Source organism: Falco biarmicus, chromosome 20 (genome assembly GCF_023638135.1).
Source record: "Falco biarmicus isolate bFalBia1 chromosome 20, bFalBia1.pri, whole genome shotgun sequence".
Taxonomy (NCBI): Eukaryota; Metazoa; Chordata; class Aves; order Falconiformes; family Falconidae; genus Falco; species Falco biarmicus.
In genome coordinates this window covers 126,698-144,665 of record NC_079307.1, presented here as the reverse complement: position 1 = coordinate 144,665, position 17,968 = coordinate 126,698, and the positions used below count along the sequence as shown (strand labels likewise).

The window sequence follows — 17,968 nt, the reverse complement described above, 5'->3', positions numbered from 1 at the left end:
ACATTTTTTGTCTCCCCAGCAGCCTCTGCCGAGGAAGGGGGATCTGCAATATTAAGCTCTTATTAAATTACAATCACATCTCTATTAATATTTAAAAGGGACTGTCAAGGATTTGAAACACACTGCAGAGCAGCCAGCGACTGCAGACAAGGTGTGAAGTCCGTGGGTGTAGGGGCACGCTCCCCCACATCCATCCGGCTCCAGGTCACGCTCACAGGGGAAAAATACACGGATATCTCTGCTGGGGACAGCGAGGGGACCCGGGGTGGCCCCACATGGTCCTGCAGAGCCTCAGGAGCCCCTGCAAGCCAGGAGGGATGGTGTGGGGAGCAAGCATCTGGTCCAGGCAAGAGGCTTCTCAGCATCTTCAGGTGGAACGGTCACTCCGGGTTTGCAGCCATCTCTTGGCACGCTGAGCACCTCTCCCCCACGAACCAGCTCGCTCCTTTAGTCCATCTTGGGGCAAGTGCTGGTTTACACCAGCGTGCAGGCTCTCCTCCTTGGGTTGGCCGCCTTCCTCCCCCCGGGTCCCATCTGCTCCCCGCTCCTCCGACGGCCGAGGCTGCCGTCTGTCCAGCGGCAGGACGCTCCGAGGCCATATGCCATCCCTCGGCAGGGCTGTCGCCTCTCCCGCTGCCTCCCGCAGCCAAACTCGGCACGGGAGGCAGGAGAAACCGGAGCAGGGAAGGGGCCCGCAGGCATTTCACAGCAGCGACGGCATAAATCTAATTTATAGACATAGCAAAATGCAGCTAAAGCGGGAGTTGAAATGAATGCAAAGCACACAGAGGTCTCAAGTTATCGGCACTGTAACATTTTTCCTGACTATCTCTGTTTTCCTGCCTGGGTTTGTCTTTGTAGCTTCCTCCCAGACAACTGGACCTTTGCTCTGAAGTGAAAATGAAAGCTGGGGAAAGAAAAAAAAAAAAAAAAAAAAAAACGGGAAATGAATTCTTCAGATCTCCTTCGTGATGCATCAGCCCCATCTGCCAGCTCCCTCTGACAAGGAGTAGAGTGTGCCTGGGTGGCAGGCGGAGGGGGAAAGACAGGCTTTAAATAAAAAGAGAAAAAAGTAAAATAAAAGGCACAGAAATCCCTGCAGCTGGGAAGCGAGGCTGGGCTGCCGGAGGGGCTCCGCTGGCTCCAGGTGAGCCGGGGAAGACGGGGTTGGGAGAGTCTCCCTCGGCTCACAGAGGTGCGAGCGTGGGGAGATTCATCTTCCCATTCCCTGGCTTGTCAGGGTAGTGGGAACAAGTGGGTGGGAGATGTTCGGAGGCAGCTGGAACTAATTAGGAGAGAGCATAGAGAGGCTGATGGCTGCAAAAGGGGGGGGTGGGGGTGGGAAAGGCAGGGGAGGGGGGAAGCGCTTTGTAATCCTGAGGACCGCTCCCTGGTGTGGAAATGATTAAAGGCACCAAATTAAACGAGTGGTGAAGCAGCCGGGCCAAGCTGCTGCGTTGGATGGAGCCTCTCCAGTGGAGCAGGATGGCAGCAGCGTTTTGCTGTCATGTTTCAGGACATGTGGGGTGCACCACGGCTGTGGCCATCCCCATCCCGGCCAGGACCACCAGCATCCCCTTGGGCAGGAGCCACCAGCCTCACAAGTCCCTCAGCCTCTGCTCGCGCGCATCCCAACAGCGGAGCGAACGTGTCTCCGAAGCATCTTGGTTCCAACAAACGGTGCAGCCCCATCGCTGGGTGCTAGCAAAGACCTCACGGTTTGCTACCAGGTGCAGCTGCAAACACTTTTAAACAGCCGTGGGGTTCGGAGAGATCGGAGGGTTGGGTTTTCCCAGCCTCCTTGGTCACCTCTCCTTCAAGACAGGCTCCTGGAGACCGGGAAGGTGACTGGGAAGGGAGCATCATCGACTCCTCTGGCCAGATCTCCTCTCTCTTTGCAAGGAGAGGGGGCAGCTTTTCAAGCCTAATTTAACAGTCTTTAATCTAAGTTATTCCAAACCACACTTGCCACTTCCTTCATGCGTTCCCGCAGGATGATGGGCTGATTTCACAGAACGAAAAGCCTTAAGCAAATCTTGTCACACAAGAAAATTGATTTTTCAAAACTGACTTTTACAAGATTACTGCCGTTTTTTCCCCCCTCATCTTTCTTCTATATCGTTCCCTTCCAGTCTCACGAGGTGGCTTCAGATCTAAGGAAATTAGAGATGCTGTGACTAAATCGAAAATGTAAAAAGGGGGAGAAGGAGGGGAAAAAAAAAGACACCCGGCACTCAGCACCTCCCCTCCTGCTGCCTCTGAAGGATACAGCTGCGTGAATTTGCGCTTGTGAAGCAGCAGAGATGCCTCCTTCACCTCTCCTACTACCAAAACCTCCACGTGATGTCAGGAAAGAGTCGTTCAGGGGTTGAAGGGTTGATTGAAGGGTTGAAGGCTTATGCCAGCATCGCATGGGGAGCATCCCCCAATGGGCATTCCTTGGTGATCCCAAGCATCCCCCAATGGGCATTCCTTGGTGATCCCAAGCTGGATCACAGCAGGTTTTATTTTCTCTCCCTCAATCCCTCCATTTTATTTTCTCTTTGGGAAGGAAAAGGGAGTTTCCTCCCACCTCTCGATTCAGAGACATCTCAATGTGTTTTGTTAAAAAAAAAAAAAAAAAAGAGAGGGGAAGAATTGCCTTGAAGTCGTTTCAGACAGCTTAAAATATGCTAAGCTTTTGTGTTTCTGCGATATAAATAATGAATCCTCTTACAGCTTCTGAGTCGGGAGAGACATTGATTTAAGAGGCCTTCAGCTCTGTTTGAGGTTTTTCTGCTTTCATGCCAGAGGGTGGGTGACGTGACCAGGGCCAAGCCAGGTGCGATGATGAGGAGTGTGCAAGGAGCACCCAGGATGGGGAGGGGGGTTGCACCCACAGGGGTTGCACCCACCTCAGTCCCGCAGATGCTTTGCTAAAGGATTTCACTTCTAGATTCCTGGTTTGCTCCTTTATTGCAGTTTTCAGGGGCTAGAGCGGGGTTTAAATGCAGGACAAAGTTGTCAGCATCTGCTTCTCTCCCTGACGGCGCCTCCACTCCGGTGAACAAGCAATGATTTGGTGATTGCAGTCGGCATCGGTTCTTGTCCATGTGACTCCTTCCCCAAGCAGCCTCCTTGGAAATGTCTCTGCTTGAAAGAACTGCCGGGACAGCTACAAAATGTTGGCCAGCGTGCATGGCATGAGCACAGGAAATCCCAGCGGACACTTGGCATCCCCAAATCAACCCCTTGGGTCCCGCTTGCCCTCCAGGAACACGCGTCCTGGCGATTTCCCCAGTACACAGGACTGGTGTTGGGCACTGGCGGTTGGAGGGCTCATCCTGCCACGTGTTGGTGTGCGGATCCGCTGCTGAGCTCGGGCCAGCGTCGCCCAGGCTTGCTCAGCTGGGAGGTCAGGCAGGATTCCTTGGGAAGCAGCACATCTAGGGGAAGGCAAGGGAGAAGTTGGCAGAGGCTGGGCTGGGGCAGTTTCTAGCAGGGAAGCCTTTCCTCCATGAACCTGGGTGACGTTGGTAGCCGTGGCGAGGACGTGCTGGGCATCCTGAGCCTCCTCTCTGCCTGCTCTGAAGGTGTCTTGGCTACTTGTGTGGTGTAGACAGCACCCAGCCTGGCAAAGCCCATCCCAGAAAGGCTCGGAAGGGATTCTGGTCTCCTCCAGCATCAGATCACAGAGTAACTCTGTTAACTTCAAGTCTCGAAGTTATCCTTGGGTTTCTCTTCCTATGCAATCTCCTTGGAAGCTGTTGGCAAATATTAAAGCAGAGGAGAAACACAAGCTGTTGTCTCTGGATTAGGAGACCATTTGTCTGTAAAGCATCAAGCGATGCTCATTGCTCAGCTCCGCTTTGCTATTGAAGTGTGTAATTAAGGACTTAATGGTTTTTACTTTTGGAGACTTTTTTTTTTTTTTTTTTGGAAAAAATGCTGTTTCTTGTCGGTTTATACAGAAGTTGATAGGTAATCTCAAAGCTCTTACAGGTCAGTGTGGAACCAGTGTGCAGCCCCGTTCGATTCTTTTCTCACGATGTGGCTGAGAAGAGCAGCGTTGTGGCCAGGGTGGCCTCGGGGGATGCAAGAGGCTTGGCCAGGAATAGTGACTTGAGTCCCTTGAGTTTGGGGAGGGAGGGAGGGATGGCTGGATTGATGGATGGCTGAATTTCGTGCCGAAAAGACGAACAGATCTTTTGGTGAACTTGTGATTTTATTCTGCTTCACCTTTTCTGTTGCCGGCGTATTCGTGTTAGCGTGGAGGGACTGCATCTGGGGGTATGTCATTTATTATTCCTCCTTATGAATTGCCAGATCCCCCAGTGACTCACAGTTCAGCCAGCAGGACCCCGTGTTGCATTACACAGAAATCGCTGCCCTTGGCATCTTCTGCAAGAAGATTCCCACATAATTAGGACTCAGCCCGCCTCCACCTGGGGTGCACGCCTGCAAGCACAGTGGCCTCCATTGATAATCCTAACGCAAATCATTTGATCTAGACACAGTTCTGCCCTGAATAATTAACTCTTCTGGCAGGACCGGCCAAGGAACCTGCCAGAGAAGGAGCTGTGCTTCACACCAACCTGAGGACGTGCCAAAATGCAGACAGATAGAGCCTAAAAACGCTGGGATGGCAACAGCAGCTTCAGGGGGAGGGAAGGGCTTGAGGAGGACGCGGTGAGTTTGGGCAGAGCTGGGGCTGGAAAGCCGGAGGGAGCTGCCTCAGGCTGTGTCCAAAGCGGCGAGCGTTGCGTGGCAGTTTGGCACATCCGAGGTTGGTTCTCAAAGAGTTAATACAAACCACCCCGAGGTCCGTCCAAGGTCAGCCTGGTGCCTGCTGAAGCCATCAGAGATCAAAACACCAAGCCCTTGCAAACATCCCAAAATCAAGCCCAGGTCAAAACCTCGGAGGAGCTTTAGGAGTCACCCAGGAATGAGCAAACCCTTGGAAAAGCCCCCACCACCCCACAGCCCTCTGGCCATGCCTGAACGCCCACCGTGCCCATCATTTCTGCCCTGAAGCCTGTAGATTTGGGAGCTTCAGTGATCTGAAACGTGCAGTCCCAGCCCACCACCAGCTTCCAGATCCCTCTGGCAGCAGGTTTCTCATGCTGATGAAGAGCTGGGGTTTGCTGTCTCCATTTACCGCTGTTTGGTTGGGTGGTTTTTTTCTGCAAACTGCACGTCGAGGTGTAAAGTTGCAAAAGCCACAAGCACAGCTGATTATTTTTAGGTGAAAAATAAGAGCTGTAGCAGAGGGAAAGGCGAGTTCAAACAGCTTCACAGCCCGGATTCACTCTGCATTAAGCAGGAGGATAAACACAGCGGAGAATTAGCGCTTCGACATGCCAGCATCCATAAATCTGGCTAAAGAAATTCTGCTATGGGGGTGGAGTGGGGTAGAAAGACCCCAGAAAGGCCTAATGCCATTAAATGATTTGAGGAAACACAACCCACGTGATGAAATTGGATTACCCGATCCGCGCAAGAAATAATAGTGAAACTATTAGTCATGTCTATTGTGTGGTGGGATAAGTCAAGACGATGTAGGCAGGAGAAATGAAATGCAGCATCGCTGCCGAAGGGGTAAAATCCCCACGGGAGAAGTGACACCTCCAAGCTCATCCAGCTCTAGGGGATGACTCACATCCCCAGTATTTCCTCAGGATAAGCAGTTTTGGCAGCTGGCTGTTGTAGCCTGCTTCTTCAGACCCGTCTGAATGGTTTTAAACTTCCAGTGCACCTAGAAAAATCAGGAATGTAGCATTCGTAATTTTACTTGGGGAAAAAAAAAAGGAAAATTTTCACATGATCCCGTGACTCTGGGGCCAAGGACTTAAGGAGGGGAGAGGAGTTACTGCAAAAGAGGGTGGACTTGTGAAAGGAGAGGGACACAAAAGCATCTGTCGTGGCAAGAGAAGTGCCCAAAGAGGCATTAGTGGGGACAGGATTGGTGCACAGCCCTCTCATGTGAGGGGGTGGAGGAGGAGGAGGAGGGGGGGGTTAAACAGCAGGATTAATAGAGCGCCAGGTCTAAAGCGTCTGCATTTTGTTTTGATCTGTCAAGAAAACAGCTCCATTTGCAGAAGGAATCACCTAGCCCATGAAGTTTTGTGCTTTTCCTTTGAAATAGTAATGGCTTTTCCATCAGCGTGTCTCCTCTTTCCTTCCAGGGGGGTGAGCATCCTCACCAGCCCCTTGTGCGGGGAGCAGCCGCGGGGCACGTGGGGCTGTACTTTGGCCAACACCTCCCTGTTGCAAAAGCCAGCATCCCTAGTCCTCCTCGCCAGGAGGATCGGCAAGCTGGGCAGGTGGTCCAGCATGGGATGAGGGATGAGCATCCCTACTTGGACCTTGTGCGGGGGGCATGGGGGGGCTGTACTTTGGCCAACACCTCCCCGTTGCAAAAGCCAGCATCCCTAGTCCTCCTCGCCAGGAGCGATATCGACAAGCTGTGCAGGTGGTCCAGCATGGGATGAGCATCCTTACCAGCCCCTTGTGCAGGGAGCAGCTGGGGGGCATGGGGGGGCTGTACTTTGGCCAACACCTCCCCATTGCAAAAGCCAGCATCCCTAATCCTCCTCGCCAGGAGGATATCAGCAAGCTGGGCAGGTGGTCCAGCATGGGATGCACATGCATGGGGCAGGTATTATTCCTCCCCATCCCCTGGCCAAGCCACCCCTGGGGTCTGTGGCCACCTTGCACAGAGCTCCACGCAGCACCAGCTGCAAACCCCAGTCCTGCCGGTCCGGGGCTGCGGTGCGTAACATGACGCCATTGATTATTTGCACGGCTCGTCAGCCAGCTTTAACTATTTACAACGGTTGATCAGTCAAGTCATTGACAAGCTAACAGCTTTGTTTGCTTCTTCCTCTCTGCTCCTGCGGCCAATTTGTTCTGATCATTGTGCTAAGCAAAAAGCTATTTTGATTGTTTTCTCACCAAAAATGAACCGCGGCTCGTACAGGCTGTACCAGTGACACGGCTTTAATTGCGCCGTCTGGGAGAGAGAAACCTTCTCAGCCCGGTTCTTCCAAGCTCCTGTGCCATGGGCAGCACAAACCTCACCCCAGGGCATTCCTGCCCATCCCTGCTCCAGTACTCCGATGCTCTCCGGAGAGCTGGATTCCCATTGCACACCTTCAGGTGTGGTTTGGGGAGCTCGAAGTAGCCCTCACTGATTTTTCCCACCCATGGGACCTGCTGATGGCAAGGAGGAGATGAAAACCTGTGCACTGAGGACAGGCACCCCCCTTAAAGCCTGCGGGCTGATGAGCAATCAGGCTCATTGCTGGCCTCCTGGCTTGGCGGGGGAGGGGGGAACGCCAAAGCTGAGATTAGAGAGGAAATCAAGCCAGAGTTTTCTCCTGCACAGCAAGGTGTTATTATTATCATCAAATCCCCAGAGTGTTTAAAAACAATCAAAACCCAGTAGCAGCAACTGGTGCATCGGAGCGAGCGCAATCAGGCACCAAACATGTCCTTGTCAGAGATTCAAATCTGAACTCTTGCAATTTGGAAAAGGTTGCGGTCTTTCTCGCTCTTTGTTTGTTTCTGAAGAAAAGCCACAAGGGGACATAAAAAAAAAAAATAGTCAGGAGGAGATGAGCAAAGCTGGCATCTCTGCTCCAAGGTGCAGCATCGCCACCCTTAGGACCTGGGGTTCACTTTGTGATGGAGCCGAGATGCCAGGATGGAGAGGTTTGGGAAGAGGCCATGGCTGCAGCAGCCGTGCATGGATGGAGGTTTGTCAGGACGGGAGCTGGAGGCTTGGAAGCCTTCCCTTGAGTATGGTGGGTGCCATCATCTTTGCTCCCCCCACCCGCCTGCTCAAGGGCCATCCAGCCATCAGTGAGGATGCTCAGCGCTTTGCTCCGCACCCTGCCCTCCTGAACTTGATTGAACCCCAAGCTGGAAGGCTCAGCTTCATCCTTTAGATGGTGGAGAGTTTACCTATTGCCTGCCCTGCCTGATAAATGAACTTACAGCTTCGGCACGGAGGGAGGACAGCAGACATGCAGCTGAGAAACCTCAGAGGACCCACACATCTTCATTAGGGAGGGAGCCAACAGGAGGAGTAACCTCATAGATCTCCCTTATGGAAATTTACTCTTAATAAAGAAATAATTTGGACAATGCATCACGCCAGAGCCACGCAGTGGGGTAGGGTGACACCGCTCGGGCTCTGTTGCTTGCTCAGTCCTGTCTCACAAGACTGTCCCACACGAGAGATGCTCTGCAAACGTGGAGCTGCCAGCACAAGCCATCCACTGTCCTTGGCCACCTCGGGCCTCCAAGGGATGCCAGCACATCATCCATGAAACACCATCCTTCTCCATCAGCTCCTCTGTGTGGAGGATGCCAGAGATACGGGGGCAGCAGAGGGATGCAGGGTGGTGCTGGCAGCATCCTGCTGGCAGCCGTCACACACGGGGACAGCTCTTCTCTGAGGATGAGAGGGGACTGCCACACTACGGCACTAGGAGTTGAAGGTACTGCTGGTAATAAAGCAACAAAAGCCATTCTCTGAGCAATTTGTAGCAATTAATAGCCATTCCCAGGAATGAAATGTTAATTAATTCACTCCCTGAGCCATGCATTTATTTAAGGTATTTGTGGGTGTTCTTGGTACTTTTATTAAGCAATTAAAATGCGTCCAAGAAAATATTTATCTATTTTAAGTCATTCTTAGTAAACACAATTTATATGGCAAGCAACCACTTTTTTTTTTTTTTTGCATTGTTAATTAAAAATTACGATACACTCCACTTCCCTGGGTTATACAGCCAATCTGCCGGGAGGTCTGGTTCAAGGAGCACGCGTGCTGCTGGCAACTGCAAAAAAAACCTCCCTAGGAGCCTGCAGGATAGATTTAGGTAGTGCAGGATGGATTTAAGTAGTGCTTGAGGGGACATGGTAGAGTTCAGCGAGCCCCAGCACGCCTGTGCTGGGGGGGTGGGCACTTGTGATGCCCTCCAGTTGTTCCTGTGCCACTGGGAGATGCTGGAGAGAGCCGTGGCCTGGTGAGGAGCTTTATAAAGAAGAGTACATACGAGCCCTACAGCCTTTCCAGGGCTGTAAAGTAAATAGCTTGTTCACGCAGGCTGTTTGTTGAAGAATTACAAGTCCTTGTACCGCAGACAGAGGAATTTATTTGTTACAGCAGTCTTGGGCAGCACTCAGACAGATGAAGTGCTTGCTAGCGATGCTCCTCTATGTACCGATGCTCTACAAGGTGGGTTATGCTCTTGTTGCAGTTAGCTCTGCATGGGCTCTGCGAGCCTGGAAGCCCAGCCAGAAACAGGATCCCTGGGGAGAAGGGATGGAGCTGCTGGGTAAAAAGCCCTTGTGCAGAAGGAGACCTGGCTGAGCATCTGCCACTGAGACCCTGGGAGGAAGCTTCATCCTGGTTTCCAGCAGGTTTCCATCGGAAAAACCAGAGCAGGTCACTGAAGAAACACTGACATCTGGAAAGCAAGACAAAGCCGCGATGTTGCTTGTGAGCTGGCGTATCCCACACTGTCCTTTCTTATTTGCTTGCGTGTACTCTTACTGGGAAGCAATCAATGGAGCAGAAAGCTGCTACTTCCCTGGAGAGCATCTCCTTGGAAGAGTCCCCTCCTCCCTCTTATCAAGTGTTAAAAGGACCCAGTACAGGTTGAGTTGGTTTTTTCATTCTTTAATCGCTGGCTTTTCAGTGCTGTCTATAATAACCCCTTTGAAGTTCAGATCAAAATACCCGTTTCCTGGTTGAAATTTGTTTTCCTCCATCACCTGGGCCGATGCAATTTCCAGAAGATACTGAATGGGGAGGCATCGGGCAGTCCCTCCAGAGAGGCCAGAGGAAACCAAGGGCAGGTTAGAAATATGGGAAAGGAAATCACAAAATGAAACGCAGCTCAGAAGGGAAGAAATGCGCGTCTGGGGAAGCAGCCAGAGATGGAGCTGGGTGGAGAGAAGGGAAGATGAGCAAATGTGCCGAGCCGGAGGGGCTGAGGGACAGCAGCAGACGGATGCTGGGCCTGCATTGGCCATATGACGTGGGATAGTGGGGAGAGGTGGTGAATTTGGAGCTGGATCCTGAGAAGGTGCCTGTCGGTGGTAGAGAGCAGGCAGTGAAGGCACTTCATGGCGATGCTGCCACTGTCACCCTGTAGGGACCATCCAAGGAGCGCAGGAGGCTGGCACGGGTCCCCTGGCATCCCCTCTGCCCTGCTAACCTTCAGCGTGGAGACCCCGAGGGAATCACAGGGAGAGATCCTTTGGGCAGGATCCCCAAGGGAAGACCCTCGCCCCTCTCCTGGGGCAAGCTCAGCATGGGGAGGGGGGCACGGCGATGCTGTGCTCCCCCTGCACAGACCTGTCCCTGCAGCCCCTGCAATATGCTTTGGCTTCGGTGGAAAACCAGCAGCAAAAAAAAATGATGGGTGAGTTAGCAGCTAAGTCATACGAGGAGAGACTAGAGGAGGTAAATTTATATAGTCTGGAAAAGACCCTGGGCGACACGTTTGCGATCTATAAATACCTTCAAGGTAACAATATAAATGAAAGAAGCCCCTGCTCTCAAGGGTGGTAGGACAAGGAGCGCTGGCTGGGAGCCAGGCTGGATGTAATAAGGCTGGTGAGACATGAGGAAGAAATCATGAAGAGCCAAAGCGGTGGAGGTGGTGGCTGGGGCTGCAGGAGCATCCTCCGCATCTGCTCAGCTCGGTTTTATTCATATTCTGTTTATAAATAATTACTGAAAGGTTAATAGGTGAGGAAGGCATGTTATGGGCTTGTTAAAAACTTGAGTAACTTGCCTTCTGGCTGTCCACGAGCACATCACGGGAAGCTTTACAAGAGGGTTATCAGCTGTCGTTATTAAAAACCAATTTGACATTATAAAAGATCTATACTGCTTGTTCAGCCACATTGATTTAGCAGTGTTAAGCCTTGGAAAACTGGAGCAAGAACCTTGATCTCTGCTGAAGCACAAAAAATTGCTGTTTGTGACACATCTCTGCACTCGGGAAATCCAGTTTTGCGGAAGCGATGGGTTTTGAACAAACAGATAAAGCGCCGTGCCACGGTTGTTGGGGTCTGTTTTCCCAAGCTGCTGCAAAGTCAAACAACTCTCGGAAACCTTGACCTCCGTTTCGCTTTCCTTTGCAAGGTTCAGGAGGATCTGGAGCCCACCTCCGGGCACTGGTCCAGCTGGTTTCCAAGCCCTGAGCCCTCCACATCCCCGCTGGGAGCAGGAGCTGCAGGCAGTCTGCAAGGGCATGACCCAGGGAGCTCACAAGTCACTTTTATCCTCATTTTGAAACCTCTTTCTTGTCCTTTGAGGAGCAGGGAAGGTGGTTTTGTGCAAAATAACCAGGAAAGTGGCAGGCACAAGAGAAGCACCGGGTTCCCCCAGGGTTTTGGTGCCGGGCTTACCCCGTCCCATTCCTGCTGCAAGGAAGCATCTTCATGTGGCTGGTGCCTCCTTTGAGCACCTGAGCAGCAGGATGAGACCCTTCAGAGGCTGGAAATCCACTCGTGGCTTGGAGCCTTTATGGGGACAGAGTTGCCAAAGGAGCTTAACAGAGCAGGAATACTCCTGGCAAAAAGCACAGGGTGTTGCCACGTTCACCGGCTGGAGTCCCCCTGTCCCTGTAGCTCTCTACTTTCTTTCCTTGCTTTCTTTCATCAGAACTTGCTGAGCTGTGGCTTCAGGAGGCAACAAGGATGTGTCTCCTCCACCCCACAACCTGTGCAAAGCTTCAGGGACGAGATGTCCGAGCTCTGCCACATGCCCCCAGCTCTCTCCTGCCACAGCCCAGGGAGCAAGGAGCATCCCCAAGGGCCAAGCTGCTGCCAGGGTGCTGGCAGTTGCTGTCTGTGATGGGCAGTGTCATTCCTGCGGCAAGGAGGCAGCAGGGCAAGGCAGATCCCATCAGGAAGCCGGGAAGAAAGATGCTGAGGTGAGTCTTGCTGGCTGACCTCTTCCAAGCCCCTTGGCTTGGGTTGCAGTTCCCTGTGGAAGGAGAAAGGCATCACCAAAGCATCACGGACCATTCAGTCCTTCGGAGGAGCACCTGGAAGGCGTCGCTTGTGCTCGTTTTTCCGTACGAGGCACCTCCCTCATTGACACACCAAGCGCAGCCCTAGGAATAAAAGCGGCGTCTCCTGATTAATTATTGAAGGGGGAGTCCGGGGAGGAAGGGAGGGAAAGGAAGCTGAAGTGGCCAGTCAGCATCTGTTAGAGGTGCAAAGATAAATGAACTGCGAGAGCAGACAAGTGCATACAAATCAGCTCACATCTGTACCGCTAATACATCTCTTTCAAAACGCTTGTGTCATCAGATGGTGGGTGAAGCCTCCCAGGTCAGCTGTCCTGATTCAGTTAGGTTCATGTTAGCGGGCGCCGGGGGAATTGGCTCTAGCAGCGCTGTCAGAGTGTTTCCCAGCCTGCTGGGGATGGGCATTTCGCTCTTGCTCCAGCCCTATGGAGGCACTTGGAGAAGCCTCCTGTGCCTGCAGACCCTCTGAATGAGTTCGCTGTAGCCCCAGTCATCCTTCGTTGCTTTTAGGGCAGCAGGATCTGGCATTAAACCAAGGGGAACCCATAGCAGAGCGGTGGGGGTGAGAAATAAAGGCAGGAGCAGGAGATCCATGGGAGGACCGTGAGCAGATGCTGTTCTCCTGGAAGGGGACAGCTTTCCCAAAACCACCCCACCGACCCCACGTGGGAAGCAGCCTCCGTGGCTCATCTCTCCAGCGCAAATCCAGCACCCAGTGCCTGCATCTTTCCTCAACCCAAACATCCCAACCCATCCAGCACGGAGGAGGGCAGCAGCCCCAAGACAACAGGAGCAGAGAAGCCTCAGGGAAATCCTCTTCCCTCTAATTTCCCTGTCAGTTGTTGTGGGGAGGGAGGGGGGGGATTTTTGTCTGTTTCCCCCCCACCCGCCCCAGGCTGCTGCCTGTGCTTTCTTTCCTTTCCCCCAAAGAGCGGCTGGAGTTTCACACCGCCTGACAGCATCTCCTGTCTTTCCCACCCGTTCCAGAGTGGCAGGTTGCCAGATGGTGCCCCATTAGGTCACATTTGCTCATTGTTTGGCAAACAGCGGCTTAATTCAAGTGCTGAGTTGACAGCTTGTTCTCCAAGACAATTTGCAAGTTGCAGTGTTGCAAATGCCAGCTTGGCTTTTCAGGGTGATGTTATTTCAGCTGCCTTAAAGGGATAAAGTTCTTTCCGATTGGGGAAAAAAAAAAAAAAAGAAAAAGAAGAAAAAAAAGAAAAAGAAGAAAAAAAAAAAAAAGAAGAAAAGGGTGAAAGTTGGGCAGGGGAGGCGGGGGGGAGCCGAAAAGGTTTCTAGTGGTTTTGATGTGGAAGGACCAGCAGGCATTCAGAAAGGGGCTGCTCTCCTGGCACTGTGGTGGTTCCGCATCAGCAGAGGCTCTCCATGTCGCCTCCCTCCTGTCACTGAGGTCTTCCACCACCACCACCCCCCACAATCCCAGGCTTTCACAGGGAAATAGCAGGTTTGGTTTATTTTGGCAAGGTTTCACTAGGGGTATACGTCCCCATCACTTTGATGTCTCCTCTCCAAAGCCTGTGGTTATAATCCCTGCATCCCTGGGGAAGCAGACGATGCTGAGGACAAGTGCATGTCCCTCCCAAAGTCAAGGGCAGCAGCAGGCACCCTGTGGTGTGCCACCCCCCCAGCACTATGCCCCTGGGGTGGCAGTCTCCACCATCGCACGCACGTCAATGGCAAGTGACACAAAACAGCACCACGGTGATGCTCTTTCTTCTTCAACAGGTGGGCAAAAAAAGGCCAGGTTATAAAAGAAGCATCCGGTGACTTCTACGAAACCATTGTGGACCACACCTTCTTCTTTGAGCCCGTCTCCTGCGAGGTCACCAATGCGCTGGGCAGCACAAACATCAGCAGGACCGTGGACGTCTACTGTGAGTAAACGTGTCAGCTTGAGGCTGGCTTCCCAGGGCTAAGCAAGGCCAGCAGAGCTGCTGGAAAGGAGTGGAAAGGGGACGTGGCTAGATCTGACTTGCCCAGGGTGACCAGGACCTGCTGGGCTCTCTTGTAGCTCAGCCTCTGTGAGTGCTCTGATGGTGGGACCCATGATTTCCTCCGGCTTTAGGAGCACACAGCTCATGGTGGCTGTCCTTGGGGACCTGGTCATTCTGCAGCAGGCACCTGCCTCAGGCTTTTCTTTATTTGGGGGTCTTCCATGGCTGGGACCCATAGGTCCATCAAGAGCTACCGCTGCTCCCTCTGACAAGGTGGTGTCTTTGGTTTGAGGGTTTCTGGTTGACACAGCCCATCACTGGGAGTAACTCCAGTCTCCGCTGTGCAGTTGGACCCAGGATGGCGACAGAACCACAGTCCCTCCTCGTTGACCTGGGCTCAGACGCGGTCTTCAACTGTGCCTGGACTGGGAACCCATCTCTCACCATCGTCTGGATGAAGCGAGGCTCAGGCGTGGTAAGAATCGCTGCTGGGCTAGCGGGGAAGGGCACATTCAGGGCGTGAGCTGCTGCATGATGCTCTCCATGGAGCAAAACCTGTGGGCTGGGAGCTCCTGGATGGACAGATGCTGGACCTACGAGGCTCCTCCAGATGCAGGGGACAACGTGGCATTGCAGAGCCGTGGCTCCCAGGCTGCAGGTCCGCCAGGCTGCGGTGACTGTCCCCACTTAGCCCAGAGAAGTGCGTTAAGCAGCAAAGGCTTTATCGCCTTTGTCATATTTTGGATGGAAGTACGTGTTGCATCCAGGCATTGGGATGGCAGGCTGGAAAATGGAGCTGTGTGCTAGCTGGAGTCCCATTTGGGAGAGGCAAAGGGGAAATGAGACTGCCAAAAATCAGTGCTGTCAGTGCCGTGGAGGAACCGAGGCAGCAGGTTGTCCCCCCACTGCCTTGTCGAGCCCTAGCAGAGCCATCATCCAGAGCACACGCAGCTCCTGCCCACAGGAGACGTTTGCAAAGCAGTGCTAATAGAGGGAGAATTGATTCCCATGATGATGGGCATCGGGGATGAACAGAGGCCAGAGCATCACTTAACCTCTCGCCGATGGGTAGCTCTGCTGCAAATTGCCTGCGTGTGGTCTGTGCTGGGATGGGCTTTTCTGGCCTCCAGGATGTGAGCTCGCATCCCAGCACCTTCACTCCAGCTCGCCTCCACTGTGGGCTGGAGCCTGCTCAAGGTGGGGGGACCCTGGGTCTGGCCCCGCAGACTTCTCCACATCTCTTTTGTCCTGGAAAGGGTAAGGAGCTTTGCAAATAATCATGGCTCAGTCAGCCCAGGGAGGCACGAGACACCCTGATCCCCTCTTTACACACAGGAGGGCTGAGCCAAGCCATGTCAAGCTAAAGGAGGGCTGAGACGTGAAACTGGTGCGGAAGGCACACGCAGGTTTGGGTTTGAAAAGCATCTTTCAGCTTGATCTGGGCAGACGTGGCCTGAAGTCGCTTGAGGCTGGGCATTACTGGGGAGCTGGACTCTCCCAGGAGCGAGCTGAGCCATCCAAGCCGCGATCCTCACCTCTGCTCCCCAGGCAGACACGGAGGAGGGGAGCGCACGCTGAGCCATTAACTGCTGGGGTGTTTTGTCCCAGCCATAATGACCTCGGCGCAGGCCATCTCCTGGGACATAATTATAGACTCGGGAGAGCTGATGGCTCGAATCCGCTAAGGAATCCCAGTGGGTCAATAATCCCTGGGTGGTTTCCCATCCCACGGCTGCAGTTGTTGTTTCTCAGGGTTATTATCGTTGCAGGCAACGCTTTCACACCATAGACTGCTATTTCATTTTCTCAAAACCACTGGAGTGTGCAGGGTGGCTGAAAGGAGCCGTGCACGGGGAGGATGAGGGCTTCTGACCCTCACGGTCCATGATGTCCACAAGCATCACGGCTCGCCTCGGCTAGCGGGCAGCAGGCAAGCAGAGCAGAGCAGCCTTCTCCCTTTTCATTTGGCTCCCTCTGGCTGACTCGTGCTGGCTGGGAGCATCCCTGGGCTCAGGACAGCCCCACCGGCCGGTTTAACCCAGCAGAGATGCTTGGCTTGGGTCAGCGGAGCTGCATCCATCCTCCCAGGGGGATGCCAGCAAGGGGATGCTGCTTTGGAAAGCCATCAGCGCCCAGCCGTCCCAGTGGGATGCGGGGTCAGGGCTGCTTTGTTGCCAGCCCCTCCGCTTTCAGAGCCAGGTCAGGGTCCCACAGGATTGCCGCTTTTCCTCCTGCTTTCCCAGAAGGAAACAAATCAGAGACCGAGGAGCAGGTGAGAACAAGTAAGCAGAGGCATTTGCCTGGATGTCTTTGTAATTGATGCTAAAACAGCGGGTTTAAAAGGGATCTGAAACTCCGTGCCTCTGCTTCGTGCCAGGGTAGGGGTGAGACCCCCCATCTTCTTGCTACAGGGAGACCCAGATCCGTGTCCAGGCTTTACATGGGCACTAATTCCCGGATATATCAGCTGTGGGAAGGAGAAGAGGTGTGGGGTGGCCCCAGCCTGCAAAATCCTGGGGGAGAGAGCCGAGGGCAACCAGCAGGAATCAGCCCCCCGACACGCATTTCCAGCGCAGAAACGCATTGCTCCAAAAACCACTCTTTGTTTTAGACTTGCCACGGGTTTTTTTAAATACCACCAGTGCTGGGATTCTGCTGACAGCCTCGGCCACATCCCTCTGCTTCAGCAATTTTGAAGGTTTAATAAAGCTGCTAATTGCACTGCTGGGGCAGGAGGGCAGCGTAGTTAGTAGCCGCGCCGCAGTAGGGAGGGCTTACCAAAAGCGGCTGGGATTTCCCCGGCTATCCAGACCCGGTTCCCAGCGGTCTGCCCGCTCTCCAAGTTGGTCTCCCACCACTTCTGGGCCTGAAATCCCTGAGTCAATCCTGGCAGCCTCCCCTGCCCCCACGAATGTGGAAATGCAAGTGTGGAGCGTGGTTCTCTCCAAGGCTTTTCTGCGCCAGGTTGCAAGGGAGCTGTGTCATTGCAGCCACCATCATTTTTTCTCTTGCATCTTGAATGTCTTGCAACACTGGACTTGGTAAAAATTCAGATGAATAGGAACAGGACTTGTATTTTACACACACACACAAACTGGGTCATTTTTTTATTCTGTGGTTAACAGCGGTAAGTGGTATTCCCATGCCATCTAAGACTTTGGGCTCATCCACTTGTTTATTTCTGGGTTGCTCTGGAGCTTGTAACACGTGTCTCTTGTTCAGCCTCTCATCACACACCCCCCCTGAAAGCAACCCCCTCCTCTTTTCCAGGTCCTGAGCAATGAGAACAAGCTGACCCTGAAATCTGTCCGCCAGGAAGATGCTGGGAAATACGTGTGCCGAGCCGTGGTGCCGCGAGTCGGTGCGGGGGAACGGGAGGTGACGCTCACCGTCAACGGTACCTCTCGCTTTCCTATCGCTGTTCTGTCCTGCCGTCGCAGTGCTTTAGTCCTGTTGCTCTGACACCTCACGCTGCCGAAATATCTCCTCGGATATTTGCTTTCAGAGCAAATCCCACCCACAGCTGGATCAGGGAGGGTCCTGCCCTGCAGGCAATAGGAGTAAATTGGATTTTGCACTCATTTGCCTAGAGATGCATGGGTTAAAAGCAAAAAAAGACCAACCCAACATTATCTAAGACCCGCGTGGTTCCTTATTATCAACAGGGGTTTGTTGAGTAGTTGGGAGCTGGCGTCTTTAAATCTTTAATAGATTTATCTTGCAAAACCCTTGCAAGGTTGGAGAGCACTGTTGTCTCTGTTGTACAGCCAGAGAGCTGGGAATTGAGCCTGGATCCGAGAGCAGCAGCCTAATCGCTCTTTCAGAGCCCACGTGAGGATACCTGTGAGAGGCAGCAGGGCTATATAGCTCCTCCATGGCTGCTGGGGGCTCACCCAGCACAGTGTCAGGATGTGGCCCAGCCCCACACCCAAGCTCAGGAGCTGGGAAGCACTCCGGAGCCCTGGAATTTAATGA

The 17,968-nt window shown here is 53.1% G+C and overlaps 1 protein-coding gene across 3 annotated transcripts in view; it reads left to right on the top strand.

The window, feature by feature from the left end:
- Positions 1 to 17,968, top strand: part of KIRREL3 (kirre like nephrin family adhesion molecule 3) — a 339,103-nt gene that overhangs the window by 298,025 nt on the left and 23,110 nt on the right. For all 3 annotated transcript variants that reach the window (XM_056322806.1, XM_056322805.1, XM_056322804.1), the window contains 3 exons: positions 13,785 to 13,933; positions 14,341 to 14,468; positions 17,264 to 17,390. In XM_056322806.1, the coding sequence (XP_056178781.1) occupies positions 13,785 to 13,933; positions 14,341 to 14,468; positions 17,264 to 17,390 (404 nt within the window). The remainder of the gene's footprint in view (positions 1 to 13,784; positions 13,934 to 14,340; positions 14,469 to 17,263; positions 17,391 to 17,968) is intronic.